General features: G+C 36.2%; 2 protein-coding genes across 2 annotated transcripts in view; one reads left to right on the forward strand and one right to left on the reverse strand.

The window, feature by feature from the left end:
* Positions 1 to 2360, forward strand: part of wu:fc38h03 (acetylcholinesterase collagenic tail peptide) — a 28297-nt gene extending 25937 nt beyond the window's left edge. The window contains exon 17 of the mRNA XM_056479368.1: positions 1671 to 2360. Within this exon, the coding sequence (XP_056335343.1) occupies positions 1671 to 1740 (70 nt within the window). The 3' untranslated portion in view covers positions 1741 to 2360. The remainder of the gene's footprint in view (positions 1 to 1670) is intronic.
* On the reverse strand, positions 2270 to 26415 carry wipf3 (WAS/WASL interacting protein family member 3). The gene is made up of 8 exons (XM_056479367.1): positions 25882 to 26415; positions 22709 to 22792; positions 16394 to 16526; positions 14081 to 14251; positions 13177 to 13995; positions 8681 to 8830; positions 7044 to 7145; positions 2270 to 3354 (listed from the first exon to the last, which is right to left on the reverse strand). Exons 2-8 carry the CDS (start codon positions 22778 to 22780, stop codon positions 3314 to 3316), a joined length of 1488 nt encoding a protein of 495 aa, XP_056335342.1. The 5' UTR covers positions 22781 to 22792; positions 25882 to 26415; the 3' UTR covers positions 2270 to 3313.
* Between the last annotated feature and the right edge of the window lie 444 nt (positions 26416 to 26859).

Here is a 26859-nt window from a genome sequence, read left to right on the forward strand (position 1 = left end):
AGGGAGCAGAGGGCGGCGATTAAGGCATGCTGCTGACAGGCACGTGGGAACGGTGGGCGGGGAGGACTAGCCTTAAAGGCCCAGTACAAAAAAACAGCAACAAGGTTTTACCAGCTATAATACAGGCAGATAATACATTCAGACAGCTATAATAAATAATCTGATGGGTGTTTTGAGCTAAAACTTTACAGACACATTCTGGGAACACAAAAGACTTATCTTAAATCTGGAAAAAGGGGTAACCTAGGAGCCCTTTAAAAAGAGTATTAAAACCTCTGAAATGTCTTGGATATAAAGGATGAGTAGCCAATATATAGTGTGATTTCTAGACCTGTAGGCATGTGCGGACTTAACCAATAAGCGAGGTAAGCAACCACTTAGGGAAAATAGGGGCCCCGACCAATGACAAGAAGCCTATATTTATTAATCATATGTTGTAAAATATGTCTATAACCATTAAGATTTTAACATTATTCTTTTATAAATCAGGGGGGCCCATGAATAGTGGAACATTCCTTCCTTACTTCACATGCAAATATTAAAATTTAATCACAAGTAGGGCTAATTAACTGTACATAGTTTGTTAGCTTACTTTTTTATTATATATATTGTATTTAATTTTAAATTCAGAAGGCTCCACTTAAATATATCTTTAACATGCAGTTAATTTACAAAAATAAACTGAATCTAGAGAGAAAACAAATATCTATAGAGAAAAGTGTTTTGAGTTTCAATGCTAGGGCCTCATACCTGAATTTGCTTAGGGCCCCCAAATCACTAAGTCTGCCCCTGCCTGTAGGAACATTCTACCAGAAACGTACATTTTTACTTATGAAAAACATTACAGGGCTTGAGATTTAGCTTGTCCTCCTCAAAAATCATACAAAAACAAGGAAAAAAACCTACGATTCAATGACAGAACACATCCTCGATCACTGTCAGCTTCTTCTCTGTCAAATGTCACAACAAAAATGTCACTTCCGAGTTATACCCTTAAACGTGTGATGCACGCATTTCATGTTAAATTTAATGCAAATGTGACAGGACTGACAGAAACACAGGGACAATTGTAAATTTATTTGTATTTGTAGTATTTATTTGTAGAATGTATTTATAATTTCATGTTTTTAATCATTTGATGTGAATAATAACAACTTAAACTTGATATTTCTGAAGTAATTTTTTCCTAAAAAACAGTTTATAGCATAACAAAACTATTAAAGCTGTAGATTCAGTTGGGCTGAGGACAAGGACAATGACAGAGTTTGTACAGTGTAAAGTGTTTAATAAAGGACAAAAATCTAGGAACCAAATGAATCACATATTCCTTCACAGAACAGCTCACAGAAATCAACTATCAGTCCATTTTAGAAATATTTGGAATGAAATATCTTTTATTCACTGTATTATAGTTTTTCTTTCAGGGACAGATAATGTGCATTTCTGGTAAAATGTCTTTGTAAATCATGTACACAAATACATTTTAGTAACTCAGTGGTAAACCATAGCATACTCTAAAAATGTTTTATGAGGTTGAAATCCAATTAAAATCACAATCGAAAACAAACTGGGAAGTCATGTTCAGTAATGCATAATAGAGGAACTTTGAGTCAAAAAGGTATGTCAGCACTCTATATAATAAACGTGTCTCTGTCTTTTTGTACACATAGCACCTTTGGGCAACTCAGGTGCACCGACTCCTGTTTCATCGACTCAACTGGCTGTAAATACAGGACCTGAAGACTACAAACGCACACATGCGCGCGAGGGAAATCCAGCTGAGATCAACAGTATTTAGCTGATGATCTGGGAGGATTTGGCAGATTCTGTCATCTCTCCCTCTCTCTCTCTCTCACACACACACACACACACACACACACACACACACACACACACACACACACACACACACACACACACAATATAAGGAACATCTTAACCTGTTCCTTGATGCTAGTATGTTTTAATGGCAGCTGAGCTGAAGGATGAATGTTTTGGGTAAGGAATATTGTGTATTGAGAAGAAATGATAAAAAGGAATGTATAATATGTTTATATGAAACGTATTTATTAGTTTAATATCGCTAATGCATGATTAAAGCTTAGCACGTTGCAGTATCATGTTAGTTTTCATTGCTAACAACAGGCTTAGTATTACGCTGGTACAGCATGTATTTAAAAGCAGATATTTATGGTATTCATTTATTTTTTTATTTATTGAAATGTGTCCAAACCTTTATGAAACTATGCCTAATAATCACGCAAACAAGTTTGTCTTGTACATGTTTATTGGGGTTAAATAATGTATTTAGATTCAGTGAGAGCAATAAATTGCAAGCATGTCCAGTGGGTGGCACTGTTCCCCAGTGTCTCGCGTGAGTATTTTTTCTCCTGATTGAGAGCTTTAATACAGCATTTTATACTGGCACAGATTTAAAATACAGAGAGATGAAACAATTAAATGTAGAATGAGAAGGAAACAAGTATTTTCTTTGGTGTAGATTTGATAATTTAGACAAAGAGAGTCAGTAACAAAAGGACTACAGCAGCCACAGGAAGCTAAAACAGACAATATTGCCTAAAAAAACATGTGTTAGTTTTTACAATATCATTTCAGTGTGGTGATGACATTGGCCCATGAATATTTCCTGCTTGTTGTCAAATGTTTTAATAACTAACATGAGGCAATTCAATCATATATCTACGTTACAATAGCTGTCATGACGTTATTTATCAATATGTGGACCTTTTAGGATTCTCGAGAGCTATGGAAATTAAAAATGTAAAACAGGAAATTTGTTAGGACCATTGTTATTGTTTACATCCCTCAAAAAGTGTATATATGTATATATTTTCATCCATTTTAACCGTTTACCTTGAAAACCCTGTTTCACTCTTACTGGTTAAACTTCTTCCCTTTTACAAACAAACATGGCTTTTATTTGAAACTGTAATGTCAACAAGACTTTTCTAATTTGTAGGCACTTTTTGCTCATATTTAATCTGTTAGTAGTTCAATCATTTGTTATGGAAATCTGATTTCAACACAGGATAAAAGAAATTAAAAAGGTAATTGCAACTTTTTAATCTTACAAACAGTAGACACTTTCTTGAGTTTAAATCTCCCAATTCAGGGATATAAATGAGACATAAAATCAGAAGATGTCATTGTTTTTTTTGCAGAATGTTTTCACAGATTCCGTTGATTTGACCTACAGATTTGGCTGCTGTTCTTCACTGATGATGAGGATGATGATTAAAATAAACTTCCTGATAAAGGTTAGCACCGTACTTCATATCCATATTGTCCCATTTTATCTTAAATGAGTCTTCATGGCAGGAGGTTGTGGGTTTACTGTAAAACAAAACAAGAGTTCAGTGTCAGATTCTGTTTGTGCTTCACCATGAAACCAAACTGAGGAACTGAGAGTGTTGTACGCATACTTGTTTCATCTTGGATATTATAATAGCAATATCTAGTGCTAGTCAAAATTTGGGATCTGTGTTTTTTTTACATTTTTTGATGTATACTATGCTAACAAGGACTGCATGTATTTGGTCAAAAATACAGTAAAAATAAAAAAATATTTTAATTATTATATAAAATATTGACATATTTTATTATATAATCAAATGTAATTGATTACTTCCAGAATTTTACTGCAGGCTTCAATGAAGACTCTGAAATCCTTCAAATAAACCGATTTAGTTGTCATTGCTTTTATTCAGTTTTATTACGGTGCCTAATTTTTGCCGAAAAACATGTTTGTTTGAAATGGACATGATTTAAAGCATAAAAAATTCTCACTTTTGATCAGTTTAATGCATCATTAAACTATGACTCACTGACCAAAAGAGACAACTCTTTAAGCGCATAATTATATATAATAGTGCATTTGCAAAAACATATAACATCTATTGTACTCTTCAATGCACCCTTCAATGCATTGAAAACTACCCAAAGTGGAGTATATATATGTATATATATATATATATATATATATATATATATATATATATATATATATAAGTATATATGTGTGTGTGTGTGTGTATATATATATATATATATATATTTATATATATATATATATATATATATATATATATATATATATATATATATATAAAATATCTATTCATATCAATGTCTGTTTAACGGAGAGAAGGTTTTTTTTAACACATTTCTAAGCATAACAGTTTTATTAACATTTCTAATAACTGATTTATTTTATCGTAGCCATGATGACAGTACATACTATTTTACTAGATATTTTTCAAAACACTTTTATACAGTTAAAAGTGACATTTAAAGGCTTAACTAGGTTAATTAGGTTAAGTAGGCAGGTTAGGGTAATTAGGCAAGTTATTGTATAACGATGGTTTGTTCTGTAGACTATTGGAAAAAAATTCAAATAAAAAAAATAGCATAACTTAATAATTTTGACCACAAAATAGATTTAAAAAAATTAAAAACTGCTTCTAGCAAAAATAAAATAATAAGACTTACTCCAGAAGAAGAAATATTATCAGACAAAATGTGAAAATTTCCTTGCTCTGTTAAACATAATTTGTGAAATATTTAAAAAAGATTAAAAAAAATTCAAAGGGGGTTAATAATTCTGACTTCAACTGTATTTGGTTCAAATATCACACATTTTAGAATATTAATGTACATTTTGACATACAGAGGGAGAGAAGTAAACTAGGATCCAAATGATTGTGACAATTATTGACCCCCAGATATATATTTATATATTTAAGAAAAAAGTAAAACAAAAAATACAACAAATAATAATAATAATAATAACGATAAAATAATAATAATAATAATAATAATAATAATAATAATAATAATAATCTTGTACCAACCAAAACAATATTTTATACACCAAACTAAATGCCTGGTCATGATGTCACAAGATGTCACACAGCAGCGAAGAATGTAAAAATGAACTATCATCCAGTATGCAGAGAGTATACATTTCCATATATTCAAGGAGAGAACCCTAAATTTTATACAAGGTTTTGGAAAAATCCTTCAGACAGTGTCTAATTTGTTCCAGTTTTATGAAGTCAAAAAAGTCATTAATCAACATGGAGTGAGTAGATGGAGCGGAATTGTCTGTAGACCTCCGGGACAGGATTGTCTCGAGGCACAAGGCTGGGGAAGGTTACAGAAAAATTTCTGCTTCTCTGATGAAACTAAAATTGAACTCTCTGGAGTGAATGCCAGGCGATAAGTTTGGAGAAACCCAGGCACCGCTCATCACCAGGCTAATACCATCCCTACAGTGAAGCATGGTGGTGGCAGCATCATGCTGTGGGGATGTTTTAGCAGCAGGAACTGGAAGACTAGTCAGGATAGAGGGAAAGATGAATGCAGGAATGTATCCTGAATAACATCCTAAATGAAAACCTGCTTCAGAGTGCTCTTGACCTCAGACGGTACATCTTCCAGCAGGACATTGACCCAAAGCACACCACCAAAATATTAATGAAGTGGTTTCACAACAACTCAGTGAATGTCCTTGAGTGGCCCAGCCAGAGCCCAGATCTAAGTCCTATTGAACATCTCTGGATAGATCTGAAAATGGCTGTACAACGTTGCTTCCCATTCAACCTGACAGAGCTTAAAGGTAATGCAAAGAGGAATGGGCAAAAATTCCCAAAGACAGGTGTGCCAAGCTTGTGGCATCATATTCAAAAAGACTTGAGGCTGTAATTGCTGCCAAAGGTGCATCAACAAAGTATTGAGCAAAGGCCGTGAATACTTTTGTACATGTGATTTTTCAGGTTTTTTATTTTTAATAAATTTGCAACTTTTTTTAAAAAATATATTTTTTCACATTGTCATTATGGGGTATTGTGTGTAGAATTTTGAGGAAATTAATTAATTTAATATATTTTGGAATAAGGCTGTAACATAAAAACATGTGGACAAAGTGAAGCGCTATGAATACTTTCCAGATGCACTGTACCGGTTTAATTGCTTGCCCAACTACTTGAGACAATGTCTCAAATATTTCTGACCAATAACCACATAAAGTTGGGCAAAACCAAAACATATGTGCCAGTGTTGCAGAAGCCTGGCAACAATGGTCAAAGAGAGGACCAACATCAGATTAAACAGTCCCCACAGTTCATCTGAAATACCCTCTGATAAGTCCTCCTATTGGGTTTTTATGGATGTCAGTGAGCTTCTATGCAAAGAACATATTTTTAATCTGTTTTTTTAAAGAAAACTTCTCTGATCATTGGTGGTTCATTCCACTGTGGCGAGTCGACCTCAGGGAATAAGCCGAAGTAAAAATAAGAATGTGATTATTTTATTAGCACCTGCTGCTTATTTTGGTTACAGGTTAGTCGATTAGATTAGAAAAAGTTCACCAAAAATGAAACATTTCAGTTCATTTAATCACCCTCAGGCTGTCAATGATGTTACCGGCTTAAGTTTTTTTCTTCAGTACAACATTAGACAAGATTTTTTGCTGAAACTGCAGTCCTTGAAAAAGAAAGTCAGTCATCATTTTGAGATTCAAAATATATATATATATATATAAAGTGAAGCGATCAGTCTTTGCACTAAACTGAACATCATTTACAACATTATTACCTTTAAACCAACTAAAAATTTTCAGTTTTTAGGGTGAGATTTCTGTCTCATAATGACTTAATAATTTGGAATTGCCTGTCCTGTATACATTTTTATTTATTTTTTTACTCTCAATACACAGATAGCAGTTGACTTAATGAATCAAATATGAAAATCACCTATGATCAAATTAATCAAACATGTCACTTTTATTTTGGATGGCCGAAGGGCCAAATAAATGAACAGAAAACATTCTTATTACTGGGTAAATTATCGCTTTTAGGAAAGCTATTTTTTAATTACACATAGATGAAACAGAACAAGATAAGCTCATCTCCTCTCCTCTCTCTGAACTCTGAATTCTCAATCCTCTTTAAACAGAGGCAACATTGTGGACATTGTCACTAAAGAGACTTCACCTTTCCTCACACACAAAGAGATTGCTGTACCTCTGTTCTCCTTGCTGGGGTAGATACGTGGGAAGGGCCTGAACTCTTCGGGAGGGGGAAAGTCCTCTATTGGATGGAAGTGAAACTTTGATTCAAAGTCATCTGTAAAATAGACAAAGACACTTCTGTGAGCTGGACAAACAACAAATGCCATGTTAGTGTTATGGCAATCCCAAACATATCAATACACAATTAGCAAATCATATAGTTGCTGAAGTATTTTTGCTGTAAAAACAAACAGTGAAATTAATTAGTTCTCTCACTTAAATATTGATGTAAGTTCGTTGTACTTAGTAGAAAACATTATGTAAGCTCAATTTGATTGTATTAAGTTAATTACCTGACTTATAAATGAAAAGATACCTCTTTTCTAACAGGCTTTGAGTCAGAATATATGAAGTTGAAATTAACTGTTTGTGTTTTGCACAAGGTTCAGATAGGAAGATAAAATTTGTCTTTAATGTTCTGTTGGGATTTACAGATGTTTCTGTTATATTGAAAATAATACGGTTACCCCTGAAGTCTTTGGTTTGGTGAGGAAGCACACGAGAGTGGATCTTTGATAGTTTCATTAACACGTTATTGGTAAAACTGAAACTTTATCAGAAATGTTTGAGTGAATGTGATGTCCATGCAAACAAACTGCACAAATTAATTAATCTGATAATTCAATTAATTGAAATCAACTTTGTGACAAGTCTAACTCGTCACAAACATATTGTAATACTAAATACAAATGTGAAATTCGAATTGATAAAGTTCATTAGTTTACTCAAAAGTTTTGAGTAATATGAATTTATCAGGTTTTACAGTGTGACAGCACTCTAGATCTGTAGGAAAATACTGGTAGCTGGTACCCACTGACTTTTTATACACTCTCTGACAAAAGTCTTCTCATCTATCCAAGTTTTAGGAACAACAAATAATAACTTGACTTCAAGTTGATCATTTGGTATCAGAAGTGGCTTATATGAAAGCCAAAGGCCTCTAGATTACGCTTATTTTGCTTATTTTATCTTATTAATAAAGTCATCTGGAATGGCAAAGAAAGCGTTCTTGCAGGAGTCCCAGAGTTCATAAAGATTCTTGATTCTTGAAGCAGCAATCCTGCTGAAGAATTTGCCCTCTTCTGTGGTTTTTAATGAAATGGGCAGCACAAATGTCTTGATACCTCAGGCTGTAGATGTTGCCATCCACTCTGCAGATCTCTCACATGCCCCATACTGAATTTAACCCCAAACCATAATTTTTCCTTCACCAAACTTGACTGATTTTTTTGAGAATCTTGGGTCCATGTGGGTTCCAGTGGGTCTTCTGCAGTATTTGTGATGATTGGGATGCAGTTCAACAGATGATTCATCTGAAAAATCTAACTTCTGCCACTTTTCCAAATGATCAACTAGAAGTCAAGTTATTATTTCTTGCTCTATTGTCAGGTAGTGTACTATACTATGGAATTAAATAGGTCCCATCTACCAGCATTTTTTAAAATATCTTCATTTGTGTTCAACAGAAGAAAGAAAGTCAAGTTTTTAAACAAGTGAATGGTTAGTAAACGATTGCAGAATTTTTGTTTTTGTGTGAAATATCCCTCAAGACCTTCAGCCTTATCAATACTGTTAAACCTGCAGTCTTACCTAAACTGTGCAGGTGTCCATTGCGCACTGATCCGGGTGCAGCAGATACTGGCAGAGGAGGAGGAGGAGGAGGAGGTGGGATCCTGCTGGATAGCTCAGTGTTAGGGGAGCGGGCTGGTGGAGCAGGGGGTGGAGCCATCCGTGGAGCACCTGTCAACCCAAAAATGACTTCATAACTTAATTTCAGTTAAGTATGAATATAATTGCTATTACACTACTGTTCTTGGAGTCAGTGAGGTTTTTAGGTAATACATTAGTTAACCAAAATTTACTAAGAGTGAACAGTTCATATTCTCATGTCAATTAATGTGGCCTAATGGTTAGGGAATTGAAGTATCAAGCAAAATGTTGCAGATTCAATTGCCAGCAGATGGGGGGAGTGAATAAACCACTTTCGATAACCATCTGAGATGCCCCCGAGCCAAGGTTATAATAGTTTTCATTAGTTTTGGTTTTTAAAATTGCTTAGGTTTAGTTTAGTTTTTATTAGTTTCAGTATTAATTTTTAAATAAGAATATTTGTTAGGTGCAAGATTCAAAATACAAAAATAAAAACTCAACCAAAGATACATTTTTTGAAATATATATTCAGAGGACACATGACCACTATCATCTACCACTACCATCTACCATCCTCAAATTCAAATACAACAGCCAACAGGATAGCAGCCTTAAATAAAATATGTGGGCAAGGCTGCTTCTGAGGTTAAATACACAGCAGTGATGGGAAGTTCGGATCTTTAACGGGAATCAGATCTTTTGTGACAATCCTCCCATGTTTGGACTTAATATAACAAAAATATGTAGTTAGCAATCATAATTTCAGTCAGTTAAAACATCACCATGATCTAAGTATCTTACAATTATGTTTCACTACCCAACTGAAGCATGATTCACTTATTTAAATTCCATTACGGTTTTGCCAGATCCTCACATGTAAGACCTCGGTTTACCAGCGCTACAGTTGTTCAAGTTTAGTTCAGTCACATCAGACTGTCATATGCTTGTTTGTGTTCACTATCTGCTGAATCACGCATGTGCAGTATTATCGGTTCACCGCTTCTCAAATCTGATCTCAGTGTACTGTTCTAATAACTGAATAACTTATAAGATTTATAAGTAAGTAGTTAGTAGATAAGAGTGCTTACTGGAGACGCGAATCATTTTAAATGATTTAGTTCAATTTGGTGAACTAGTTCAAAGGATCAGTTCTGGTTAAAAAGAACGATTCGTTCATGATCACTAAATGAAGTTTATTTGTTTTGAGAGGATCACGTGCTGATAAATGACCACTGCTGGTCCCACATTAGCTAACGCATGATTCACCAATCGGATGATTCCTAATTCATTATAAATAACCAGAGTTCCTACCCCAGTCATCTTCAGCTTGAAGAATCCCCCCTTCCACCCCTTCCTTGATAGGGTGGGATGGCGGCCCAGTGGTTAGCACTGTTGCCTCACAGCAAGAATGTCACTGGTCCAAGTCTCTAACAGGCCAGTGTGACATTTCTGTGCAGAGTTTACTCATTCTCCCTGTGCTCGCGTGGGGTTCCCCCGGGTTCTTAGGTTTCCTCCCACAGTCCAAAAACATGCGACATAGGTGAATTGACCAAAACCAAATTAGCACCATAGACGAGCTCTTAATCAGCAGCATATCTCTCTGTAGCAATCCCTAATTTATCATTAGTCATAAATAGCATGGGAGTTCTTGAGACCTACCTGAGCTCAAACTCCTCTCTCGCCCTGCAAACGAGGGCTCGAGGATCTTATGAACTCAGGGCTCTCTCCAAGGGACAGCATGCCAAACACGCTTTATAATCAATCATCAGATAAGTGTGAACTCTTAAATACTATTGAATAAAACCCATTATTGGGCACAAATGTGTTAAATGAATAATTTTAAGTCTCTGTATTTAATGCTGTCACCGAGCAACAGGGAGGACTGACTGGAGGAGAACTGGCTTAATCGAGCCAATGGCATCAGACTCTGAGGTGCCATACAGGTCAAACACCTGGCAGTGTGAAGCAAATAGGTTTACTTCTAAATGACATACAGTAGGGTTTCAGTTAGTCCTAGTTTTTAAAAAAACTTGTTTTTAATTTTCAATTTTAGTTTTCGTTTTTTCGTTCATTTTCGTTAACTATAATAACCTTGCCCTAAGCAAGGCACCTATCCCAATATCAAACCTAATTGCAATAGCTTTTCTGGGTGTATGATCTCCAGGTCCGGATTAACATAAGGGCTAGGTGGGGCTGAAGCTCCAGGGCCCACGGAATAAGGGGGCCCTCGATTGGCTGAATAATTAGTTTGCGCTATGACGCGGAAAACGCCTCTTTTTGTTATGCTTTATCTCGTCGATAATGTGAAGTATTCCTTTCGGTTCGCTGCTGTTCATAAACAGTTTATGCTAAACTGGGGCTTGGAGTGGTTGTAGCCCAATCAGAATATTCTATAGCCCTGTTTTAGTCATACATAAGGGTGATCAGATGTTTCAATAGTCCCTTACACTGGCACTATCGGAGAACCGTCCAGCCAAAGGTAGGCTAACCAAGCTCATCGTAGAACAAAAAATAAAATTCAAAAGTGTTCATTGATACACTTGTACATGTAGTAACAGAAGCTGGGATAGGCGGAATCAAACTGAATGTACTCATAACTGAAGCGCAGTCTCGGCCGCATGACGGTTACAGCTGGACTCAAAAAACCAGCGTGCGCCTGCAGAATCAATTCAATTCAATTCAATTCACCTTTATTTGTATAGCGCTTATACAATGTAGATTGTGTCAAAGCAGCTTCACATAAAAGGTCACAGTAAATAGGAACTGTGTAGTTCAGTTTGTAGTGTTTAAGTTCAGTTCAGTTGAGCTCAGTTCAGTGTGGTTTAATAATCACTACTGAGAGTCCAAATACTGAAGAGCAAATCCATCGATGCGCAGCTCTACAGATCCTGAACCATGCAAGCCAGTGGCGACAGCGGAGAGGGAAAAAAAACTTCACTAAAGGCGGAAGTGAAGAAAAAAAACCTTGAGAGAAACCAGACTCAGTTGGGCACGACCATTTTAATTTCTCCGCTGGCCAAACGTCTTGTGCAGAGCTGCAGTCTCAGTGGCGGATGAAATCCTTCCATCACACAATATAACGGAGACAAATCAAATAGCCTAAACAAGCAGTTATCACAATATCCATCGTTGCGGAGCACAGTACTGTATATCTATCTCAAGGAAGTACACTCGGTTATGCTTTACAGTAAGTCTTTGCCTGTGATTTGCCTTTTGCCTTTGCCTGTGATAACAGCGTATTATGTGCATACAGACTGTAACCACAGCTGTTCTTCCCGCCATCGGTGAACAGCGCTTTCATTTCTAAAGCCGATCGCAGCCCTTTCTGTTGAGAAGGTGAAGACAATAACCAATCATAGGGGTGTCACCTGTCAGTGCTCAAAAAGCAAGCGGGATAATATTTACATTAGTTTATTTGCTATAAATGCTCATGCTGTCTTCTGTGCAGGTATTAGAGTTTTTTTTTTTTGATACATTCAGAAAGAGTGTTTTCTTTGAGCAGGTCAAATAAAGGGTACAGTTCATATATCTTACTGCTGTATTAAAGTACAAAATTGTATTACAAAGAATATATAAATATAGTTATATATTTTAATAAAAAAAATTCTTGTGTTGTAAAGAAAAAAACCTAATTATGTATGGAAAGCTTCGTCAATGCACCGAGATGCACCGAGATATCGAATTGAACCGAATCGATGGCATGGTAATCGTAACCGAACCAAACCGTGAGACCAGTGTAGATTCACACACCTACTCATTACAATTATAGATCTTTTTCTTGGCTACTGCATGGACAGCGCCATAGTGACCAGCGTCTTCCGGTAGAATGTTTAGAACTTCCGTTTACAGCGTTTATATACAGCTGTTATAATCTGTCAGATGGTTCAAGCGCGAGAGAAAAACAGTATTGTAAGCCATGTATCTTTTTGTTCTGCTCAAACCCGTGCCCCAAAAAAAGATATTTAAAATAAACAAAACAATATTGTCTTTTGACTGCTTTCTTTACCAACTACATTACACAATACTTGTACTTTTACTTTTAGTACTTCAGTAGTAAATTTTGAAATAAACTACTTGCAATACTAAAGTACAAAAAATTGTTAAATACTTTAGTACTTCAACTTAAGTATGGTGCTTAAAGAGCACTTCAACTTCTACTCAAGTTTTTTTTTCGATAGAGCACTTGTACTTTTACTTAAGTCTGGGTCTCTAGTACTTTATACATCTCTGACAGTAGCTTTATATATGAGACCTATGATGAGCATACTCTTATGCTGACCAGAGCTCTGAGTATTTGAGCAAATACAGAATTTCTGCTTTCAACTTTAAAACAAGTGTTCCTGACCCCATTTCGAAATAACTTTTTAACAGATTTTTTAACCCAAAAACAATTTCTTTTCCATAAAATGTTTCTATAATTTGCACTTTTGATTTACCTGCAAAACGTGGCACTGCAGGAGGTCGTCTGCTTGGGGCGTTACAGGGGTAGGACGGTGGCAAAGGTGGTACGCTGGGCCTGTATGGTGGTGAAGGCAAAGGAGAGGCTTTTTGAGGTAGCGGAGGAGGTGCTGAGGAGGGGTGACTGCACACAAATGAAGCAGGAAGAGGTGGAGGTGGGGGAGGAGGTCCTAATGGACTGTCCTTTATTTCAAATGGCCCCGGAGATGGAGGCAATGGATAGTAGACTCCAGATGAGCGGTTGGAGTGTGATGACAATGGTGGTGGAGGAGGCGGAGGGTAAAAAAACCCAGATGACCTGTCAGGGAGCGATGATGGAGGGATTGATGGAGGTGGTGGAGGAGGCGGTGGATAGAAAACCCCGGATGATCTGTCAGGAAGTAAGGATGGAGGAACTGAGGGTGGCAGTGGAGGTGGTGGGGTAGTAGGCATAGGGATGGAGTGCGATTGGATGGGTAACCAAGTGGGTTTGGCCATTTGAGGAGGTGGGGGTGGTGGAGGGCAAGTGGGGAGAGGAGGTGGTTTGTTATTGAGACGTTCCTGGTGAGGGGGTGGAGGAGGGGGTGGGGCTGAGGAAGGTTGGGTAGAGGACAGTTTGAAAGTAGGATGTGTAGTTTGGCTGGGGGAGGTTGGAGCTGTGTATGAGGAAACAGGACGAGCTTTGGACTGTGAAGAGGTTCTCTCTAAAGGTCTGTGTGAGGGAGAAAGATCAGGGGCGCTTCCTCTGAAACCATCTCCCTGTGATGGAGGGTTCCAGAGAGGCTGCTTCAGGCTTGCAGTAGAACCGGAACGAGACACTGAAACATAAACAAGCCATTTTCAAAAGTTATCTACCATTTTCGAAATACAGTGCATTGCAATAAATAGACTTGGATTCAATACCTGGATTGTGATGTGTTCGTTTGTCTCTTTGTCCAACTGGTTTGAGGACAGGAAATCCTCCAGCAAACAGTCCACCAAGACTTGGGCTCACTGCAGGTGGAGCAGATCCCGCTGTGTTTGAGGAGTTCCCGGTATTTCTTCCACTATCATCCACATTATTCACTTTAGGTTCTGTAAATACATTGATCTCTTTTACGCATATTGTGAATTCAGCAAGCGGAACTAGTTTTTGTATCTGTCAAACTGCAATATATTATTCAAATCTATTCTAAGGTTAGATGTAGGGGTAGGGCAAGTCTTTCAGGTTTCTCCCGATCAGCAGTGAAGATTATTGGGCAACCAAGGATCACCAATGCTTGAAGACACCAAGGTATCCACCCCTTCTTAATCCGCAAAGACATAGATGACATACTAATCAAGGGTCTAATTCTGATGCTTACATGCCCATTTTAAGCTCTTTCTACTATGCACAGGGATCCTCATAATTACCCTGATTGGTTTGCGAAAGTGTGTTTTCACCCATACCCATCTTTATAAAATGTACCTTGTATTGACTTCTACAGAATAGCCTTGTTGCCCTCATGCTTGGATAAGTCTTCATCTCCCAACAAATTGCACCCAGCTTGTGGAACATTCTCAATATTGATGACTGGAAGTAACCTTGTCACCCCAGAGAATCCCTGACTGAAACATTTTGCCATAACATTTTGGCTATTGTAAATATTCCTGGCAATTTCGCCTTCATCCTATTTGCCAATTACAAGGATTGATTGATTGCCTATACAATCTAATCTACTGATAGTTCACCCAAATTTGAAAATTCTGTCATCATTTACTCATCCTCCATTTGTTTCTTTTTTCTTTTGAACACAAAGGAAGATATTCTGAAGAATGTTGGACAAAACATTCTTTGACTTCTATCGAGTTTCATGGTATTTTTGTCCTACAATGGGTGTTAATAGCTGCTTTTTTCCCAACATTCTTCAGAATAACCTATTTTGTGTTCAACAGAAGAAAGAAACTCATGAAAGTTAACAACCCCTTGAATGTGAGGGAAGGGTGAGGAAATTTTTTTGTTTTGCGGTGAACTATCCCTAATAGGTGTGCTTGTTAAGAGCTGATCTACAAATTCGCTTGCCCTATGACTGGTCATAATGTTTTGGACATTTTATAATATCATTTCATTTGTATTTATTTTCAAACCCCAATTAAAATTAATATCCAGTTTTAATCTTCAAAATAACGGAGTTAACTTGTTAACAAAGGTTTGTTAGCGGAACCACGCCTCACTTTGTCTCCTTAACCAATCACCTATTCCCTAAAACTTATTTAAGGCAGACCAGCCCTCTAGCACTGTTCTTCTTGTTCTCTCAAACTCAGCCTCCCTCCCTCTATTTCCTCGCTTCTGATTAACAATCCTATTACCCTCTCTTCCCTTCTAGGTTGAATCAGGGGGGGTCCAATCACTCTACCAAAATATTGCAGAGATGGTACCCCCACTCTGAGTCTCTGGCATCATCGTAGGATGCCCAATCAACCTACCTACCTGTTTACTGTTTATCCTCTTACTTCCCTTCCCCTTCATCCCACTGTTCCCCTACCATGCCTATCATCCCTACATCCCTACAATAAAGTCTAGTTCAAAGTGTGGCGTGGTCCATGCTGGTGAAATTCCTGTTTGCAAAAGAAAATCCAACAAAAGACACCACTTTAAGAACATGACTTGTAGACAAAAAGTGATGCATAAATCGGAATTTTAAAGTTAAGTGAGTCCATGACCCTTTACTGACCATTGCATATCCTGAGCATAAAAACAGCTGTCTTTTGTAATCCAGAGGAAGAGAAGGAACACTGTCCCCCTTACTCAACACTTTCAGTCTAGGTCTTTGGCACTGTTCATTTCCATATACAGAACGCCTATATATGCACATGAATGTTTTGAAGTGTGAGAACCCAAAAGCTATGGACCTTGAGCTCAAATACAGCTCTGCCACTGATAAGCCCTTACAACTTATTGACCATTTAAACTTTCTCTGATCCCCTGTAGTGGCTTGTCTTTATGCTTTGTCTCTTTTGTTGCATTCAGTTGTATTTGTTTAAGAGAACTCAACACAGGTTCTGTATCTAACATTCTCATGTTAATCAGTAATAGTTAAAAATGAAATCATACAGCAAATTTATGCTCAATCGGATAATCAAGAAATGAACCAGTATTTGTTTAACATTTGTATTGGCCATGCCATGCAAACAGAAACACATAACACATTTAACTTTATTAGTTAACTTATCAGAATGAATTTGATTTGCACTCACTGTCAAAAACTGGTGCGCTTCGGTCATTGACCTGTGTGACCTTTTTCAGTCTTGTCCCCTTCTGAATGTCAGACAGAAGCGCACTGCGTCCTCCACCCTCAGAACGCTGGAGTTTTGGAGGATCTGTTCGTGACTTTAAAGGAAAAGAAAAAGATGCTACTTAATTTATTATCTTCATGCAACTCTAATGAGTTTAACAGTGTCACAGTTTCCATCATACATAAAAAGAATAAACTAGCAAATAGCTCAATCTATTTCTTTTAGCACTGCTAAAGTTTGTCTAGAACAGAAGATAACAATACATAAATACATTAACTGGCTTGAAGACTTTTTAAACTGTTTTATTTTTTTTTTGAACCCACAGACTTTTGTTGTATGACCAAAAACACTGAGGCATTTTTCAAAAACTTTGCAAGAACAAGTTGTTTGGTAAAATGACATGAGGGTGATTAAATTATTTACAGTTTTCTGTTTGGGGTGGATTATTCTTTTAGTGCTGGTTTGAAATGTGCATTTTAAATAAACCTTGAATGCAAGACTCTGAAGGCTGACCTCCTGATTGTATAATCAGCACACACTCATTTGAAAAATGTGCCTCAGTTTACAATTTAGAGAAACGTAAAACAACGTTGCTCCAGGGTACGTTTCGTTCAGGTTTCTGATGACAAATCCACTGGGAAGCAACGTCTATTTTTTATTTGTGAATATGAAATACGCTCACCGGCCACTTATTATGTACATCTTACTAGTACTGGGTTGGACCCCCTTTTGCCTTCAGAATTGCCTTAATCCTTTGTGGCATAGATTCAACAAGATACTGGAAAAATACTCAGAGATTTTGCTCCGTATTGACATGATAGCATCACGCAGTTGCTGCAAATTTGTTGGCTGCACATCCATGATGCGAATCTCCCGTTCCACCCCATCACAAAGGTGCTGTATTGGATTGAGATTTGGTGACTGTGGAGGCCATTTGAGTTCTGTGAACTCATTGTCATGTTCAAGAAACCAGCCTGAGATGATTCACACTTTATTACATGGCGCGTTATCCTGCTGTAAGTAGCCATCAAAAGATCAGTGGTCATGAAGGGATGGACATGGTCAGCAACAATACAATTGTACTAATGGGCCCAATGTGTGCCAAGAAACTATCACCCACACCATTACACCACCACCACCAGCCTGAATCATTGATACAAGGGAGGATGGATCCATGCTTTTATGTTGTTGAAGTCAAATTCTGACCCTACCTATGTCGCAGCAGAAATCGAGACTCATCACACCAGGCAACATTTTCCAATCTTCTATTGTCCAATTTTGGTCAGCCTGTGCAAACTGTAGTCTCAGTTTTCTGTTCTTAGATGACAGGAATAGCACTCGGTGTGGTCTTTTGCTGCTGTAGCCCATCCGCCCCAAGGTTCGACGTATTGTGCGTTCAGAGATGCTCTTCTGCATACCTCGGTTGTAACGAGTGGTTACTTGAGTTACTGTTTACTTTCTATCAGCTCGAACCAGTCTGGCCATTCTCCTCTGACCTCTGGCATCAACAACGCATTTGTGCCCACAGAACTTCTGCTCAGTGGATATTTTCTCTTTTTCGGATCATTCTCTGTAAACCCCAGAGATGGTTGTGGGTGAAAATCCGAGTAGATGAGCAGTTTCTGAAATACTCAGACCAGCTCGTCTGGCACTAACAACCATGTCACATTTTAAGTCACTCAAATCGCCTTTCCTCCCCATTCTGATGCTCGATTTGAACTGAAGCAGATCGTCTTGACCATGTCTACATGCCTAAATGTATTGAGTTACTGCCATGTGATTGGTTGATTAGAAATTTTTCTAATCAAGCATTTGGACCTAGAGTATACAAGCATAGGTCGTACCTTATAAAATGACCGGTGAGTGTACATTACTTAGGGTACGTTTGGTTGTTGATTTCAGATACACATCCTTCTTGTACACATTCATGAAAAGACAGGGTTTATCGAAAAATCAACTTGTGAATCACTAACCTAATCCCTTCCCTAAACCCAAACAATAGTGTTTTCAAAAGCATAATTGGCGAGAAGTGCACTGCAACCACATAGTTTCACATTGACTTTGTTTTGCTTTTGTTTGTTTTGTGGAACTGTGCTTTACAAGACTCAAACTTATTTGCTCACCATTACAAGTCCACACTAGATAAGTTCTATTCAAGGCTTGTTGCAAAAAACAAGTTGAAACAAACTAATTTAAATCGCTTAAGATCGGGTTAAGCAGTTTCACATCACTCTTGTGTTCTTTATACCTCATTTTAAGGGTTTACATCATTTTGTAATTAACAACACTTGCACCTGAAAAAGTGACATGTGCAGCAAACAGCCAATCACACAACACACGAGAGAGTCAGTCTGAGCGTCCTTTCTTTGCCCTTTCAGTGTAATTAACTTCTCTGTTGAAGATGAAGAGATATCTTAGATTATAGATTTAAAAACATTTATATGATAAATATATCAACCAATTTCAAAAATGTGGGTTTGTTATTGAAATAATGTCATTTTAATAGCTTTATATATTAACCTCTTAAGGCCCATGTTGTTTTTTTACATGCATTTTTTATTTCTCTTTGCTATTTGGGCTTATTGAAACCTAATTAGAATAAAAATCTAAGTATCATCTTTTGATATGATGTACTTTTAGAGTAAAATGATGTCCATATACTGTGGACTCGTGGTCTAAATTTACGTAAAACACTTTTTCCTGAATGTTTTTTAATGCATATATAACATAGAATTTTTTTTGGACAGTTAGAAATAGGGTTTGGGACATTTCATATGCTGCAAAACAGTTGCAGGATGACACTGTATGTCTGTAACAAAATATAAAAAATTCAAAGTATTTTAAATGGCCACTTAAGAGCTAAAATGTGCTGTCCACGTATGTGGACACTCAAGCCCAAGGAGGTTATAGCAATTGTATGTGTAAACATTTAAATGTACATTTTTAATTAAAAGTATTAGTATTAATTATTAACATTAAGTATTTATTTATTAATAAAAAGTATTAATATTATTTTTAATCTATTTTAATATAAAATATTAAAACGTAACATACATAATTTTGATTTACATAATATAAATTATTAGCGACAAATTTAACTCAAAATAGTTTTAGTGTAAAATGCTTTCAAATTGAGTAAAAAAGATACACTGACACTGGGAGTGGCTTTATTGCAAAATGTCACTTTCAGTCTCAGTTTGTTTGTTTAAGTTTTGGTTTGTGATATCTAAACCAGAATAAAACCTGCTCCAGAACAGGTTAGCCATAGTGATACCATCCTGACGAAACCTCATCAAAACCTACTCCCCATTTATGAAACTGAATACTCAAAGTTTGATTAAACAAAATAAAACCTTATCTGGCTAAAAACCCAAACCAGATTTGTGCAACAGGGCAATGGAGATTAAAACTTGAGGCAAACATTTTCAATTACAAATCTTAAATGTTACTTATTTTATTTGGTATTTATTTGGTGTTGCGCAAATAATTAAACAAAACAATCATTATTTTGTCAATAGTATGTCCCTGTAAATGTTATTAGTCTGAAAAGGAATAAAAGTTGTCGGTCATACTTCCCCATAGTATTCGTTTTAACTAGATACTGCAATAAAAACAAATGTTGAAGTATGTTTTTGCAGTTTCACAAAAATATAGGCTGAAACACATTTCCAACGAGCCTGTGTTACGTGCCATAGTATGTAATCTATTAAAAGGATAGTTCACCCCAATATGAAAAATCTGTCAATGTTTAACCATCCTACACTGGTTCCATACCTCTTTGATTTTTGTTCAAACATACTCAAATAAAAGATTAAAGATCTTGACTTCCATGGTATTTTTCCTACTATGGATGCTAATGTCTATTGGTTTCCAACATTATTCAAAATATTTTCATTTTTGTTCTACAGAAAAAAAAGAAACTCAAATATTTGTTTAGGACCACTTGTCTGTGAATAATTCAAGAGTTCACACTTAGCTGATGATTGATTATAAAGCGTGTTTGGCATGCTGTACCAGGAGCTCATAAGATCCTCAAGCTCCCTCCCGTTTGCAGGGCGAGTTTTAGCTCAGCTAGATCTCGAGAACTCCCCTACTGTTTATCGTTAATGACCAAATAGGAATTGCTATGAAGAGATAATTGCTGACTAGGAGCACATCTATGGTGCCAATTTGGATTAGTCAACAAACTTAAGTCACATGACCACACTGAACTGAACTAAACTGAACTGAACTTAAACACTGAAAACTGAACTCACACTGTTTCAATTTACTATAATCGTCTATGTAAAGCTGCTTTGACACAATCTACATTGTAAAAGCGCTATAAAATAAAGGTGAATTGAAAAATTGAACATGTCTTTGGATGATGAGAGGAAACTGGGCGAAACCCACACGAGCATGAGGAGAACATGTAAACGCCACACAGAAACATCGACTGGCCTAGTAAAGACTTGAACCAGTGACATTCTTGCTGTGAGGCAACAGTGCTAACATACCTGTCAACATTGGGATGTGAAAATAAGGGATACACCCCCATCAAGTTATCAAATCTCATTAACCTTTTCTTCACTGTATAATTGAATCATTCTGATTAAAGTGCTAATTAAAGTGCAGCAAATGATTCTCTCTTTTAGATTTTTCATTTGATTACATTAAATAACAAAGGTGTCACTTTAAAAATGCACAGATCTATAATGAAAGCATTTGATTGCTTTTCTAACTTTTTATGCTTATATACTATTTTTAACAAAATTTATTGTGTTTAAAGGAAACCCACCAAGATCAACATGTTTAGATATTATTATTATTATTATTATTATTATTATTATTATTATTATTATTATTATTATTATTATTATTATTATGTGTATAGTATATGGTTGCATCCGAAATCGCATACTTCCATACTATACTGTATAGTACGCTAAAATCAGTATGCAAGCAGAGTAGTATGTCCGAGTACATAGAATTTGAAAAACAGTATGCAAGAAGTACCCGGATCACCTACTACTTCTGGAGAAATTCTAAAGTGTGCATCCGATGCACATTGTGCTGTGCCATGATGCCCTGCAAGGGAATTCATGAATGGGAGTGAAGTGACGTGGGTAGGTCACGTGATCATGACAAAATGGTGGATATAGTACGTCCAAGTTCCATTCATACTGCTCACATTTATACTGTATAGAATATACTTTTCTAACAACCGAGTAGTACGTTTAAATTCAAATGCAGTAACTACTGAGTAGTAGGCGGTTTTGGATGCAGCCTATGTCTGTTCAAACATGCACCTAAAACCCAGAGTGTCCACTTTTGCTTCGCTTCAAATTGCGTATACAGAATCCATTTGGGAAACAGCATCTATTTATCACTATTAAGCGCTTCAGCTGACAGTCACGCACCGCTACATTAACTGACTGTTGGTGCCTGTAATGGAAAGGAAGGGAATTCCACCATATTTATATTTATTTCAAAGTGTTTTCATGCCTAAATAAAATGAAAGCACAGCACAAATTCACATTTAAGACTAGAGCAAAGGGCGGTATGGGTTGCGTATAGGGAGGATTGGCTCTTTGATGCTTATTGTCATCCTTCATAGAAAGATTAAAAATAATCAAGAAAAAGGAGGAGGAGTAGGCATGAAAGGGGGATTCTTCAATCAAGACTAAGATAACTGAGGTTAGAAACTCTGGTTATTTATAGTGAGTTAAGAATCATCATCCGATTGTTGAATCATGTGTTAGCTAATGAGGGACCAGCCGTGGTCAATCATAAGCATGTGATCCTCTTGAAATTAACTTAACATAGTGAGTAAATGTCCATTTTTGGAGGTACCACAGTAACTAATTTTAATTTTAACATTTCTTAATTGTTGTCAAATGTCAAATGAAAGTATTTTTGGAGAGATGTTTTGTCAGCTGAACAACTAGTATATTGTCACACTACAGTTCAGTTTAAATCCAACTTTTGTCCCGCTTCAAGTTCATTTGTGTCAAAAACGTAAATATGGTCTGCTCTAAGGTTTAAAAATGTCACTGCACATGCATTTAACACAAAAGCCAAATCTGAAAATGTGACACCTGTTCTGTATATCCCTGTGTGTGTAATTTTATCTCTAATTAATAATGCAAATCTAGCCAGGTGGTTGCCAGGAAGACTGGCTTGAAAGAAACAATGATAGGGAGGGAGAAAGCAATGGGCAGGTGGAGAAAAAGAAACATTCACACAATGTTTAGAGTCGCATTAATTGTTAAGTATAATTGTGTGTGCAGATCTCACTTGTGCAGGAGCAGCAGGTGGAGGTGGGGGAGGTGGTGCTGGGGGAGGTGGAGGAGGAGGAGGGACAGGCATTGCTTCAGGAACCTGGAAAAAAAACACTGACATATTAAAACACATTCAGTGAGCTGTGAGCTGCAGGGATATTAAACGTACCTGAAATTAAAGCACAACACTAAAACCGTTTTGCTAATTATAAAAATAGAATACATTTTAAATTAAATAGAATCGATAATGTAAATTAACATTTTATTTCAACTACCCAGCAGGCACGGGACATCAACATGACGTCAGGTTGACATTGTACCCCAACGTTGTGGGACGTTGCATTTTGTTTGGAAATGAAAATTGGGTTGACATCAGAACCCAACGTCAGGCCGACGTCAGTGTCCAACATCGAACAGACATTGCATTTTGGTTACTTTCCAGCGCAACCTAAAAACAACAAGATTTCAACGTCTAATAATGTTACAGCTAGATGTTGTGTGGACTTTACCAATATGACGTCTATCAGGCGTTGTATTTTGGTTGCCATACCTAACGAATAAATGTCAGTATTTGATGTCAATATAACGTTGATTTAAGCTGTTGGCTCAATGTTGGATTTTGGTCACTTTCCAACACAACCTAAAATCAACCAAATATCAATGTCATTTCACGTCGTTATTGGATGTCAAAATAACTTTGTCCTTAGACACTGGTGACCTAAATCTAAACTAATATTAATGTCTAATGATGTTGTGTGTCTGCTGGGTAGTTTCCTGTGTTTATTGATGCATCAAAATATTCATAATTTTTAAAAAAGAAAAATGAATAAACATGGAATAAACACAACAAAAGTACAAAAACTGTAATCAAATTTAAAATAGAAACTATAGAATCAGAAAACTAATTCAAATTACTCATAAAAACGGTATGCTGGAGATATTTACTGCCCGATATTTAATTTTAGAACTATAACTAAACTAAATGAATAGTTAGATGTTTAAAGATAACCTAATAATATCATCAAATGAATTGAATTATATGTATTATAACAAAAGTAAAAAAAGTATGTATAATTAATAATATTTAAAATAATAATACAATTAATTTAAGAAATGTTTTTATAGTCAAAATAAATAAAACAACAGTATATCTTTGAATTTAATAAAGACCTATTATCAGATTGATATTTAAATATATTATCAATAAGTGCATAATATTATAATATTATTTTTAAGTATAATTATAATTATACCTCGACTAAATAGTTTATAGTAAATATACTCAAATATTACAAATATGTAAAATAACATTATGATTAACCTAAATTAAGTGTAAACTATCAACTATAATTGATTAAATGTATTAAACTGTTTAATTAATAGATTTAAAATAACAATAAAATACATTTTAATAGCTTACTATTCTTCAATTAAATTAGATTCCCAAATATAAAGTTTATAAAGACTTTGCAGATGTAATTTACAGTCATTCACTGTAAAACCCAATAAGTTAAGGTAACTGCAACAAACTATTTAAGTTAAAAAATGAATCATAATGAGTGCTGTGAACTTAATCTATTTGAGTAAACGAAGTAATTTGAGCAAAGTAAAACCCAATAAATAAAGAGAACTCAAACCAACTGAGTACTGTAAAACCTCTTAAGTTAAGGCAACATAAACCATTTTTCAGTTAAAAAAACTAATCTATGAGTACTGTGAACTTACTCCATTTAAGTTGAAGTAATGAGGTATTTAATTAACTCATTACCTTCAACACTGAGTTCAAAACTCTTTTTAAATGAGTAGAATTAACTTTCAGTAAATTTTGAGTTAACGACACTCATTTGATAAAGTTGACTGTTGGGTTTTACAGCGTTTATAAATGCTAACTTACAGTTGGAGCTAAAGCTAAACACACAGTGTTAAACAACACCAAGACCTTTTCAGCACTTCAGTGTGGTTTCGACATAACAAAGTGATCTCCCTCACACCCCCCTCTCCCTCCACAATTCTACATGTTCCTCTTGGCAGGAAGCTTGTCGATCACAAGATGCACCCAACAGGAAACCTCCCTTCACATTTAGGAAAACTAATCTCCTGCTTCCACAATGGCTAGTAAGAGGTTCCAAAGGTCATCTTTTAAAGAATTTTCATTTAACCCTGAACTAGGACCATCTCTCGCATATAAACCCTGCACTTGTCCTTTAAAAGGAACAGGCATAAAAATGAACTGAGATCAGTGTAAAGTGGCAACCTTATCAAGAGCTGGAGGGTTTCGGAGATAACAATGGAGTCTGTTGTTTGAGAAATAGAGCTGCCCGACTTCTGGCAAGCCCAGCGGCCAATCAGAGTGATTGTGTGAGGAAGAGAAACATGCTAAACACGGCTGAGAAATGTAGAAGGAATTTAGTTAATATGTTAATTTTCTGGAATGTTTATTCCTGCCAAAATACAGAAACACTGTGCTACTCTGATATAGAATATGACATGTTCAAGCATTAGAAAAAACAAACAAATGCAAAATTTATATAGATCATTAAATGGATAATTTCCAAACAATGTTGAATCTTTTACCCATTTTAATTGTCCAAGATCTTGTGGATTATATTTGATCAAGCAGCATACGTCTCTTTCATTCTCTAGAGTCCTATTAAGAGCTTTCCCATGGAGATGACACACAAGACTGTGCTGGTCCACCCATGTGGAAACATTTTATCCAACATCTATTCCTATATGTAAAAGATCTGTATTCCATTACTGTATTCTGTCTGTTTACCTTAATATAAAACATGGGCTAACTATTTTATTTTAGAATAAAGGCTATGTATATGCCCAGACATGCAGTGCAAGTCGACTGTCTTAAAACCTGTAAGCGGTTACCATCATTATTTTCATTGCTTTGGACAGACATGAGGGTGAGCAAATGATAACAGATTTTTCTTTTAGGTGAACCCTTTCAAAGTCTATCACCGTTTCACGATTAAAATCCAGACACTAAACATTATTCAAAAAGTTGTGAAATATGACCAGACTGTTCCCACTGGTTACAGTCTGTGTCACTCCCCAGCAAAGTCTATAGTTGAGAACGCTTATGAAGTAATCATATACTAAACATAACGGTAGTTGTACAGCAGCATTAGCCTATGTAAAAATGTGTTATTCTAATGTAGTTTTCCGAGACTGCTTTACCTTAGTGGGTTGAAAAACCTATATGTTTTGTGGCTCCTGTAGATGTTGGGAAGTTGTCAGAGGCCAGTCGTGGCGCAGGGCTCAGTCCTCATTTGCGCGCGCCTTTGACCCACCAGATACAGTTACTGACCGCAAGCTCGAGTTATAATTAGGAAGACGCCGAGTACGTAGACGTACGTAGAGGAGTTTCACGTAGACGTTTGCGAGTCTAATTTTCCATGTACTACTCAATCCGCAAAGTACATGCTAATTTGCCGATCAAATGAAAAAAGAAAAAGAAAAGGCTTGGGAATATGTCCTCTCCGCTTGGTGGAAAACAATCAACTAGAAATATACGATTCATAAATCACTTCGTGGCGTCTTTTCCAAAGACTGTGCTTCTTAGAATTTATATGTTAACTGAACCGGACTGCTTGCGCAAAGTGTGGTCCGCCTGTTGCGTCTTAGGTGCACGCGCAACGCGAGCGCGTAAAAACGTCAACACAGCAGTCAGTGCGCTTTGGAAGGTTATCTCGACCCTGAGCCTGACAGCTTCATATCTATTATTAGTTACCATTTTAAACTTGAAAGTTACAATTTAACTCTGTCGTTGAGTGGAAAGGTACGTTTCTAAAATTCTAATAAAACTTGAATGAATCTTATACGTTTAATAGTTGTTTATGACAAGTGTTGTGTTTCGGGTAACTAGCACAGGAGAGCCCGCTGTATGCTCTGCGCGACCAGATCGCTCTCTAGTGGTAGTTTTTGTACTGGCTGCGTTTGTGTGAGCACGCAGTGTGGAGAATGATTGCTAATTAAATATGACCCAAACCAGATTTAAGCAGAAATTTTGTGAAAAGTGTATTTGAATTATTCATAAACTGATAATGACATCAGTTAAGAGCTACGCAAAAATAACATTTAAATGTGTGTCAGTTAATGAGAACTCACACAAATCAGAATGCCTGACTGAATATTCTCTGGTGACAAAACCATTTA

This window comes from Danio aesculapii, chromosome 19 (genome assembly GCF_903798145.1).
Source record: "Danio aesculapii chromosome 19, fDanAes4.1, whole genome shotgun sequence".
In the NCBI taxonomy this organism is placed as follows: domain Eukaryota; kingdom Metazoa; phylum Chordata; class Actinopteri; order Cypriniformes; family Danionidae; genus Danio; species Danio aesculapii.